The 12,204-nt window shown below is 38.6% G+C and overlaps 2 protein-coding genes across 2 annotated transcripts in view; both read left to right on the top strand.

The window, feature by feature from the left end:
- Nucleotides 1–6,498, top strand: part of pdxdc1 (pyridoxal-dependent decarboxylase domain containing 1) — a 34,910-nt gene extending 28,412 nt beyond the window's left edge. The window contains exons 21-24 of the mRNA XM_085351347.1: nt 593–685; nt 1,842–1,938; nt 2,339–2,437; nt 4,172–6,498. Of these exons, the coding sequence (XP_085207473.1) occupies nt 593–685; nt 1,842–1,938; nt 2,339–2,437; nt 4,172–4,443 (561 nt within the window). The 3' untranslated portion in view covers nt 4,444–6,498. The remainder of the gene's footprint in view (nt 1–592; nt 686–1,841; nt 1,939–2,338; nt 2,438–4,171) is intronic.
- A 2,600-nt stretch (nt 6,499–9,098) lies between these two features.
- abat (4-aminobutyrate aminotransferase) overlaps nt 9,099–12,204 on the top strand; it is a 35,811-nt gene continuing 32,705 nt past the window's right edge. Inside the window, exon 1 of the mRNA XM_085351348.1 lies at nt 9,099–9,183. The gene's annotated coding sequence lies outside the window, so the exon portion shown is untranslated. The remainder of the gene's footprint in view (nt 9,184–12,204) is intronic.

Raw genomic sequence — 12,204 nt, forward strand, 5'->3', positions numbered from 1 at the left:
CTTTTTCACGTGATTCCGTTTATTTTGAAGATTCTCAACAGGATCTTGAGCTTTATTCTGAAAGGTTTATGTGGAAAATAAACAAGCGGACATGCGGTGGTGTTAACGTCGTTGTTGCTAACGACAACCCATAAAAACAAGCTCTTGTCCGTCTGTAGTGTGGTTATATTAAATATAAGAGAAAGAGAGAACTTTAAGAAATTAATATAGCCACTACAGTGACCATCAAAACGATGAAAAAAAATATTGCCGTAAACAGTTTATTTTGCGACACCACGAAACAAACAATAGCGTAAAATGAAACGATAGACGTTTTTATATCGTCATCCGATATATATCGTTACATCGAACAGCCCTAGGTGATATAAATATCCAAGCATTCAAAAAGTAATTTACTTAAGTTATAGCTACATTCAAAGTTAATAAGATTGTTGCCTAGGGAAACTGTCATCTGGAATTTATGAATGGTTATTTATTGCTAATACTTTTATAAAAACATGTCAAAATGTCTGGTACGAGTTGAACTCCAGGTTTGGCTTATTCTTCATTAATGACATTTACGTTTATAAAGCAGTGATTCTTTTCTGCTTAGTTGCTGCAGAACATGACAGAGGTGGTGAGGAAAGGCATCCTGGAGGCAGAGCTGCAGCTGCAAAAGGCTAATGAGGAGAAACTCGTGGAGGAGGTGGGTGTGTGCGTGTGTGCGCGTGCATGTTTGTAGTGGAGTAGGTAACTTAAGATCATAGGTTAAATCATTCACAAGTGGATACAAGTACCAAAACTGGTGAGCCCAGCGTAAGCTGACTTTCAGGGTCTGAAATGAATGATAAGCTTCAAACATAGAGATGTTTTTTGTCTCCTCCTGTTCTCGGTCTGTGTTAGTGTAACTGCTTACATTAATCTGAAAACAGGGGTATAGTGAAGTCATTGTAGAAGCAGTGCCTTTTGTTTCAACCAAGATGGGTGTAGGGCATGTTACTACTCTAGGCATTTCCCATGAATGTCCACATCACCAAGGGGGTAAAAGGGTAATCCATCAACTGTGATAACACCTATATATCAAAATGTAAATTCCACTTTCCTCCAAACTGCAAAGATGGGAACAAATAGTGTTTGTTCAGTTGTTCCAATAAGGCAAAAAGATCTCAATTTTAAGTTTGTCAGGAACCTCAGAATAATCAGTACAATTTATTTCACTGGGAAACCAATTTAAAATAAAACCACAAGTTTCTATGTGATGGATTCCTTTACACTGTGTGGCCGATATCAAGTCTCCGCTGAGATTTGGAAAGATGCATCAACTTGCAGGTACACAGAGACAAAGCCCAATCACTATTCCTATTAAACTCATGGGAATGGACGCAGTTAAAGAAATGTGAAAGCAATGTTGAATTTTCCATTTGCATTTGTTTCACAAGTCAAGTTCAATCCTTGTTGCCCATACATAACTTAATGGTCACTAAAATTTGTACCTGTGATGTTGAGAAGTTTTTTTTTGCAGTTTTACTATTTAAAACAAAAAAAGTATTACTTAAAAACTTCTCAAGAGCCTCCCAAAGGAAAAAAAAAAACAGAAATCAAGACAATCAGCTCTGAACTCCATTCAGTCTCTATCCAACGGTTGGAATTAAATGTTCTCTGTGTTGGAAGTAGCAACTTTCTTTTTGTCTTCAGATTAATAGCTTCAGAGAGAAAAGCACAAGTTCTGGTGCTTGTATACACTTTTGAAAGATTTGCTCGCTGCTTCACTGTGTGTTCCAGTACAGATGAATAAATGGGAGTGTGCCTAGACTGAGTTGTGTGTTGAAATGATGAATTGTAACTCCTGCTGTGTATTCTAGGGAATGCTGAGACAGCTTCCTGTGGTTGGCTCTGTGTTAAACTGGTTCTCTCCGATCCAAAGCTCCATAAAGGGACGGACATTCAGTCTTGCAGCAGGTAGTCCATTTCTCTGTTAGGACAGACTCATTCTGTGTAACCCACAAAGCTATTCTTGTTTCAACCACATGTTTATGTAGGTAAAGTGGAATACTTTGTTCTCAGGTTCTTCATTGAATGTTTCTTAGTTTCAGACTGAATTTAGAAGAAGAGCTTTTGAGAGAGTTACATTTTCTCTTTTAAAAACTTTACAGCTTGAATTTAATTTGCTAACACCCACCACATTTCTTTGACTTGCTGTTTTAGTCGACGTATTCTGTCAACAGTTATTCCTGTTCCAGGTCCTTCAAGTATTTGAGTCACTGATTACATATAAAAACTAATTGAGTTTAAATATAGCAAATCTACAGTATGTGTAACATACAGAGCATGAGTTGGTTAATGACTTGGGTGTTTTTAGGTTCTCTGGATTCCACAGAAGTGACTTACTCCACCAAAGCCCAAGCTGACAGGCCATCCCTGCAGGACACTCCCATTTCTTCATCAAAGAAACTGCCAGGTAAGATAGTTCCTGCCTTTCACTCACACTCGCTCTGGTAATAGCAGATCGCCAATAAAAGCACTTTGTGCAATATGTCTACACTAACCACCACATAATAATTAACTTATCATTTCCTGTTGTCAGCTTTCTTGCTCAAGTTTAAGGTAACCTGTTCTGCTTGTCCTTATTTGACTATGCATAAATCGTCACTGTGTGACTAAAGTTCAGCTTCAGACTGCTCTAGGTGCCAAGTTTATTTATGTTTTTTCCACTCTCAAAGCTAGCGGAGTCAAAAAGAGAGGGACCTTTATTTGGCCGTTTCAGATCCAGGAGCCTCACCCCTGTGATGTTCGAGTCTGCTTGCAGAGGCAGTAATTTAGAAGAAAGTTCACTTAAACGAAGAAGGTGCTAAAACCAGGCCTTGCTTTGTCCTCTGTGTGGAGCTAGCAGTGTAAAATAAAAATGATTCTTTTCAATCATACAAAGCTACTTTACAGATTCAGTATGTTATTGGTCTTCTTGCCAATACAAGGTGTAACAAAGTTTAGAGACATTGCCTATTAAAACTTAAATATGGACCGTCTCTATTTCAAGGTTGTGTGCATATGCATCTGGATTACTTCCAGGTCAGGTGCAATTTTCAGATTCCTGGAAACCCGTTTCTGACCACTTGCATAGAGAGTAAACATACAGAGCTGGGTTTCAGTCTGCACTTACAGCATGTCTTTTATCCTGTCTTCCTTCTCTCACCCCAACCGGTCGCAGCAGATGGCCGCCCCTCCCTGAGCCTGGTTCTGACTGAGGTTTCTTCCTGTTAAAAGGGAGTTTTTCCTTCCCACTGTCGTCAAAGTGCTTGCTCATAGGGGGTCATATGATAGTTGGGTTTTTCTCTGTATCTATGAAGCACCTTGAGGCGACTTTTGTTGTGATTTGGCGCTATATAAGTAAAATTGAATTGAATTGAATTGAACTGTCAGGACAAGGAGAAAACCTTTTTTTTTTAGTTATATGTGACATTCACAGGGTTGTTTTCCCATGAAATCATCTCAGTGTCAGACTGTAAATAGAGAGGTCTATAAACATGCTGGTCTGTCTGAGGGAGAACACTTTACATACTTTCAAGCGGCAAAAAGAAGAGGATGTTTTACCCTCTTCATGGCATTGTACACCAGCTTAGTGCATTAAACAGCCATACCATCACAAGCTTTGTCCAACATGATATACAAATTCATGTCTCCTATGTCACCATTTGGACACAGTGGAGAACATCCAGAAAGCATAGCAGAGGCACAAGTACAAGAGCCGGAAAAAGGACTTTGAGGAAGCAATCGAAATCTAGCAGAGGCGCTGAAAGCTTCACAGCACCGTCTGGATAAAAATAGATACAAGATGACTTTTTCATTCTGAGAGCATTTTGATGAGCAAACCCACAAGTTTGCATGTCATGGTAATCTTTGTTGTTTCTATTATTTTGGTTTATATTTTTGTCACTGAATGCTTTCAGTAGTTTTTGAAAGTTTCACCTCGAAAAGTAAATCCACATGACCATGATTTCATGGAGCCCATTAGTACTTTGCATTTGGTCTCAGCATATTTAGTCCATTTCTCTCTTAAAGAATAGCTTCTTCTCTTTGAAAGATCTACTTTTCATCGTTAGAGAGCTTACAGGTTTATATCTTGACCAGTTTAGTGTTTTCATGAAATCAGCAGGTACTGATTTGTGTTGTACATCACACTTGCCTTGTGCCACAGGTCAGAAGTTATTTCGACGTGCAGGCGCGAGCACAGATTCGACTGAAACCAGCTGCACACAGGCTGAGGCAACATTCCAGGAGGAAAATCCTACTGGGATCGGCAGCAGCATCAACCCTCCGATCTCTCCACCTACACCAGAGATGCCACATCACACCTCAGGCGATTTGGTACCAGAGAAAAACCTGAAGTCGTCTTCTGAGATCGATGACTTGGAAGCCTCAGAAGAGATGCACCCTGAAGGCCAAGAGGCAGAAGGGAGCACAAGATAGGATGACTGTTTCTGCAGGTTTTCTAACCATCTTAGAGCAACCAGCCTAAAAGATGCTTTAAAAAAAGTTACTGTGTAAAATGTAAATAAAAACAGAATGCAATGATTTGCAAATCTCAAACTCAGAACACAGAAAACATGTCAAATGTTTGAACTGAGAATATATCATTTCAAGAAAAATGCTAGCTCATTTTAAATGTAATGGCAGCAACGTGTCTCAAGCTGAGATAGGGCAACAAAAGTCTGGAAAAGTGACACAAAGCAGGATAACTTGCAACTGCAGTAATTAACTGACAACAATTCAGTAGCATGACTGGGTATGAAAAGAGCTTCTTAGATTGACAAAGTTTCTCTGAAGTAAACATGGACAGAGGTTCACCAATCTGCAAAAAACAGCTTTACTCTAAAATTATGGAGCAATTTGAGAATATCTCTGTGGCTAGCATTCCAAACAGTTCAGAACAAACAGAAAATACAGCAAAGACAACCCCAGGACTGTTGAGCAGATACTCTTCTTTCAGACAAGAATAGGGCAGCTCTCGTCTCCCAAAGGTCAAGCCTCCTCGTTTCCCAGACATTTACAGATTTTGTTAAAAGAAGCTGGGATGCTACTCAGTATGAACCTGTGCCAAATTCCAAGTTATGTTGCTGTCATCAAATTCAAAATGACTGTTGAGTGTTTTCCATCAGATGTAGGTGCATTGAATTATGATCAGCTGAGGCAGTCATCGGTGCTACCTGTCAGTTGATTATAACGTTTTAGTGTAGATTTTTCTATCAAACGGGGGACGGGCTGGAGTTTCTGTCAGCTGATTCATCTGGTGTTGGATTACAGAGCAGAGGAGCAGCCATATTATAGATTTCGTTTCAGATTTTAAACAAAATATTTCTTAGAACTCTGGAAATCAAGCAGCTTAAAGTTAGTTTTGACCCCCTTACTGTGAATGGTTGAAGCAAATGATATGCATGATATGCATATGTAAAATACCAACTGATATATTGCCTTCAAACATTCATGTGCGCATTAACATACAGTAAGAGTCAAGTTGAATTTTACAACAATAAACAATCTTTTCTATAGAAACATTTACCCTATTAACAAACATAGTGTACATTAGCCAGAGCTGTGTGAAGCAGAATCTGATTATGGGACATGTGAGATGTTCCCGTTTTTATTCACAAAATGTACTTTTGACTCATCTCTTACCACAAGGGGTTGCTACAGAGCGATGTATGCCAGATGCCTTTCCTGACTCAGTCTCAAAGGGTATATGTGTGTCCAGCTGGAATTGAACCAGCAAACTTTCACTTGTCAAGCAAAAGTGTAAACACTACACTAGAAAACTACTTTTTACACAATAATGGAACCTGAGCAAAAAGTGGGCTTCTGCCACAGAGAAGCTTTGCCTCAGGTATTCACTGTATGAGGGAGAATACTCTTCTCTCCAAAATATTATCCTTAAAATGTAAGTACTATATCAGAGGGACAATCGGGGTTAGGGTGCTTTGTTTTTTCAGTTTCACTGGTTGCCTGTATCTTATGTCTTACTCTTACTTACGGGCTACTTGAACATACTGTATGCATTTTCTACTACTTACAAAATGGATTGTTTTCCTTGACTCTAAAGTAGCGCATCAAATAATAATTTATGAAGAGGTTTTGTGTTTTATTATTTTATTATTAAAATTAGGTGACAGGAGAGGAAATGGTTATTTTTCCAGCTATTACTTTGGGGACACATTTTTAAATGAATTGTACAAAAATAATTTACTAAGGTTTATGGTAGATGCACTATTGATGCTTTATTGAAACAGAAATTTAGCTAATGTCACAACACTTATCTTCAACCCTACCAATATAAAACGACATAAATCACTGGCAAACATGACATGGTGGTTTTGCCTCTGCAAGAACAAAAGTCAAACCCCTAAATTTAGCTGGATGTTTTCTTAGTTGCTTTGAGCCCGGTGCTGGTGGAAGGTTTACTGTAAAGAGTAAAGAATGGTTGGAATGAAGATTAAAAACTAATTGCACTTATACTTTAGATAATTATTGTTCTGCTGCTTTGCATTTAAATGAAATGAAGATTAATTTTATTGTTTTTGTTTTGGGTTTTTTGTTACAATTCTAATGCAAAAATAAGTTTCTATATTGAAAAAAGTCTTGAAAACTTGATGTGATTACATCACCGTCTAGATGTTTGATGTGTTTGGAATCTTTTTCGTTTGTTCTTGTTGGTGTTTTTGAGCACAGAAATTCTTTCGTTGTAACTTCTGTCACCACATGTCCAGGGTTCGGGTAATTTCTGATTAACTGTGTCTGATTTTTAGTCTTTCTTTGTTCAGTTGGGAGTTGATCATTAAACGCAGTAGTCATGTTAATGATTCTTGATCATTTGTAATTCAACCCGAGTCTTAACTGTGTCACAGACAGAGTAATAAGTTAAAGTCAATGAAAAGAAGAAAGAGAATGAAATTAATAAGAGGTAAAGTAAAACATCTATGGCTCGCTGGAGCTCTACAAGAGTCCTTCTAGAGCTAACTGTACTACTCCACACCCATCTTCAAATTCTTTTTTTTTTCTTTTCCATCTTCAAATTCTTTGTAAGTGATCGCTCAGAAATACTTTGGACTGATTTATCATCGCTCCAAGTGATGAGACAAGGGTACAAAAGTCTGGAAAAGCAAATAAAAACTGGGATTATATGTTCTGCACCAGAAAATCCGCTCAGGTCTGGGTGACATAAATTATCAGTGAGTGTGAGGGTCTGTGAAGATTTGTGTAGCTCTTTTTTTTTTTTTAAATCACCCAGCGTACTCTGCTGGGTGAAAAGAACTTACATTGCAATGTGACAGCTACGCACCTCAGACTGCAGATTTCAAATAATAACAGGAATGGCTACTTGATTTTACAGCCAGTTGTATACAGCCTAGTCTAGGCCTAAGTGATGCTAAAAACAGTTGGAGGATAATTTTGGAACTAATTCAGGTAACTGGCAGCATGTCAGTAACATGACTGGGTATTATGGAAAAAAATCTTAGAGAGGCCGAGTTTCTCAGACATAAAGATGGGCAGACGTTCTTTCAGGTGCTACCTTTAGAGGTTGCCAAAGCAGATCATCTGCCTCCATCTTCCTACTCTGTTACAACAACAATCTACATGTCATCCTTCATTACATCCATGAATGTTCTCTGTGGTCTGCTGCCTGGCAGCTTTTTTCCTGTGATTTGGTTTCTTTTCGGACAGAGAATCCAGGTGAACTGTAAGCCAACCACAATGTGTCACTACTAACCACATGAGAATGTTCAGTCCACTCATTGGGCAAAAGTGCATTGGGCCAGGGGCAACAATACATCAAACCAAGTCTCACTAACAATTTGTAAACCTACTCTTTCGCTTTTGCTTCTGTCAGGAATACGGTTCTGTGTTCTGGATTACTGGAGAACATGGAGAATTTCCATTCATTTTACGGCTAAGTGCTAGCCCATACAGACCTTTTCATATCTATAGTACATTGCCACAAGTTTTTTTTTTTTTTGTTAGCTCAGACTTGCAATGTTGGTTGGTTCAAACTGAAGTCAGATCACATTCACCCCATAAACAGACTGCTCCTGAGTTAAACTGGAACCACACCGAGATGAGCTCCTCCAAAGGGTCAGCTTTTAAAAAAAAAGTTTTCTGTTTTTATATACCACTCTGAATTGAATAATTGGTTATTATTAATGTCTTCCAAATTGTTTCTTTTTCTCCCATCTCCCTCTCCTCACCCCCAGCAGACAGCTGCCCCTCCCTGAGCCTGGTTCTGCTGAAGATTTCTTCCTGTAGTTTTTCCTTCCCACTGTCACCAAGTGCTTGCTCATTTGGGGCCATCTGATTATTGGGGTTTCCTTGGTATAACTGTAAGGTCTTTACCACACAATATAAAGTGCGTGGAGGACTGTTGTTGTTGTTCTCTGTCAGAACTGATACTCTGACAGGGGACAAAAAGAGACAGCGACTATATATACACCGGTACACAAAAGGGTGATTAGGGAAGTGGAGACAGCTGGGAAAAGCAAAACACGGCTGAACAAAATCACAACAGAAGTGACAAAACTCAAAAGGAAGGAAGACTTTTTAAAGAAACTTGTCAAAACTCAGCTCTTCAAAAAACGTCAAGCTTTTTTGCTCAATTATATACTTTTATTTACACTATTTATTTATGCTGCAGTACGCCAGAAGAAGCACTCAAAGCGCTTTAGGCTACATACTTCATTCTCCTAGTCACACAACACCCAATTGTTGCCGTAACAAGACAATAAAAAGACACAGTGATGATTAATAAATTAATGCCAGTGTCCTTCCGTTTCCACGCCTTTTTCCACTCTCGTGCCAGCAGAGACTCTTTTGATTGGCTGTTAAATAGCAGCCAATCTCATCGATCTCAGAAAGCTTTTTTTTTTTTCTCACTGAAAACAATAATTAATTATCCTGTTGGGATTTTACATTTCAACGAAATGTATAATCGTCTTGTAACACACACCTCAGCGTACCTTTAGATTGAAAAAACAAGGTCTCTCTCTCTCTCGGACTGACAATAAGCCCCTCCTCTTGTACGGAGCAGCCCTCGCTCCTGGTGGATGATGTTGTCAGGGTGGGCGGAGTCTCTGGCTTTGCAGAAATCGAGGAGACTGCTTCTTTGCAACAGCAGTGGTGCCGGCAGTTTTGCGTGTGGATCTTGCTGTTGTCACTGGATCATCAGTAAGTGTTCTCAAAGCCTTTATCATTTTCACATGGGTAGCTTAGATGAGATCACAATCGCTGTGGAACTGGCACATCGTGATTCTGTCAGGTCTGTTAAACGTCAGTGCACTGGGATCTGCAGCAGCCCGCAGCAGCCTCGACTGGATAGCTTTTAATGAAACGTCTGTCTCATTTTAACATATTACTAGTTTGGATTGGCCAGCCTATTACGATTCATGAACCTCTAATCTCTGTGTGAACCAGCCAGAACCAGTGGGATCCAGATTTTTCAGAAGAGCGGAATGCCAATAGCACACACATACTGTCTTTATTGTCCTGGTTTATGGCAACTCCAGTCTGCAGCAAAGGGCGGCCGTGTAATCAATACCTTGTTTACATGTATTCAAATCAGGACTCTTCACAGCGACTCCTAAAAGCATCAAACATGTACTGCGACATGAACGAATTTAAAGGTTATCAGAATAACGATATATAAAATAAGGTGTTACTCGCTATCATTACCGACACGAGACACTATATTAACAAATTTATTTTGTTCTGGTTGTTCTTAGATAAATACTTGCTGTATAACTGAAGTAAGGAGTTTAAATGTTTTATTTTATAGATTATTGGCCCAGGTTTGTATCACAATGATAAACAGAGAAAACATAATCGCGTTATGTCTGTGTAACATTTTATGTACGAACGAGTAGCTGAAAAAAAAAAGTTCCTCTGATGTTTTTCCTTAATAATTTCTTTAAATTGGGATTGCTCAAAAATCTGATGTGCATTCTGTCAATAAAATAAAAGCAGGTAAATCACTTTTATGAATCGGGACATATTAAAATGTAATCTGGTCTTAAATTTGGGTATATAGAAACAGTAAACCTGAACGATATACATATATTGGTTGTATCATTGTTTTTATATATATATATATATATATATATATATATGAATAACAAAACATAAATCAAAATCCCATTACTTATTTAGGAAACGTAATCAATGCTGAAGTGGTGTGTTAAAAACTAAGTTCATCCTTACTTCCATAGGAATAAGAAGTATCTGCTGCTCCTCTGTTCCATTCTAAGAAAGCACAAAATTGCTTTCCGGTGTTATGCAGATGATACTTAGTATCGTCTGTTGCATGTTGTGGTTAGTCACTTCTTTCTGTTTCGTCTTCAGCTTTTGCAAAATGCTGCTGCACAGGTTTTAACTGGAACATGGATGCGAGAGCACTGCCTGCCTGTTTGAGGGTCCATTTTAACATTTTACTTTATTTGTTTGTTTGTTTGAAATTCTTTATTTAAGAACAGCGTCAGTCAGAAATGGTACAAAAAGTTTCCACCGCACATTATTATACAAAGTTCTACCACAATGTGTTTATGTGTTTCCAGTTTCCAGGTTGTTTCTAGCTCAGAGGGTGACACTGCAGGGACAAAGATCACTGTCAAAGACATGATACTGTTATCTGTTGGATTGGCAAATACGACCAAGAAAAGTCATTATTTTATATGTGAAGTCACAGTTTCAGATTTGACACTTGAAGTGTCTGAATCTGACATAACCCAGAAAGGTTTTCCACCTGTGAATGAGTAAAAAGACAACTTATCTTCCAGCCTTATAAAAACTGCAGTGTCTCCGACATTGAACATTTGGGTTCTTATATTTGTCTTGATGTAGGGTTTTGAAATGTGTCATCACGGTCGTCCAACAATGCTCTCTCCAAGTCAGCTGTTAGTTGAAGACCATTGGCATTTGCCAATACTACCCCAGGCTTGCTCTGATCGTCTAACCCCCACCTCAGACTCCCATTTCTCTTTGACAAATGAAGTATTGTCATTGTTAGCAAAGGAGAGCGTATTGTATAGTTTACATATCCCTTTAGTTAAAGTTTTATTCAAAGCAAGGTTTTTTAATTTTTTGGAACTCTCATTCTGATGTTGTTAAATTTACAGGAGTATGATTCTGGACGTAATAGTTCTGCAATTAAAGATATTTTAAAAAATAGTTTTGCTCCAAACTGCATCCTGTAAAAAGAAAAGGCTATGAAATTTACCCTTTTGTGTGAATGAAATACAGGTCCTAAGTAAGGATTCAAGTTTCAGTTAGTAGTTTCCTTCCATTAAACTTTGTAGTCTTTATTGCACTGTTAAGGTTCAAATATTGAGGAAGGAGAGTACAAACAACCATGGTCCAGAACTTGGTCAAACAATTGATTTTAATGAAATACACGCGTCGTGGGGGGGGGGGGGACCAGCTCCGTTTGCAGACAGCGCTGATCTCCGACTAATCAAAGCATAAGCATATATTTTATACCATCAGGGCTTGAATTTAATGACGCCCCCTCATGCGTCATCAGATACGATATATGCATACGTCAATTCAAAACCACAATGACTTTTAACACAGTTTGAAAAGGAACATTGTCTCTATCTTCATGGCAGATGTTTCCTGTCAACCTTTTGACTACCGCTTCTCCAACCCGCAGTTACAAGTCAACATGATTAACCTCTCAAAACCACAATAACAATGACCTATAAATGATTCTCTCTAACTGAGTGTGTGTGTGTGTGTCGTCCATAAATGCTCTGTCATCTCACCCGTTGCACTTCTGTAAAAGCACGCTCTGCAAACCTGCAATTTCCTGTCAGCCTGACTTTTGCACAGAGTGTAGTCAGAATCAACAAAATCAGCACATACACACTTAAGATTATAACAAGCATTCAAAAGCATTTAAGCTTATAGATTCAACTCAACAGTTTAAAGTGGTTATAACTGCACCTGTAATAAAGGCTAATTGGGTGCCAATATGTTTAAACTAGAGATGGACCAATCCGATATTACGTATCGGTATCGGTCCGATACTGACCTAAATTACTGGATCGGATATCGGAGAAAAATTAAAAAATGTAATCCGATCCATTAAATATCACGAAAGCACCTCACAAAACTTGCAACACGCCCTAACTCACCTCAGAACATTAGCACGTCGGAGCAGTATGCATCACGTGATAGAGCGGCTGTGGCATGCAG

The sequence above is a fragment of the Diplotaxodon limnothrissa genome, linkage group LG4 (genome assembly GCF_057381915.1).
Source record: "Diplotaxodon limnothrissa isolate DT_005_m linkage group LG4, D_limnothrissa_male_GT1.1, whole genome shotgun sequence".
Classification (NCBI taxonomy): domain Eukaryota; kingdom Metazoa; phylum Chordata; class Actinopteri; order Cichliformes; family Cichlidae; genus Diplotaxodon; species Diplotaxodon limnothrissa.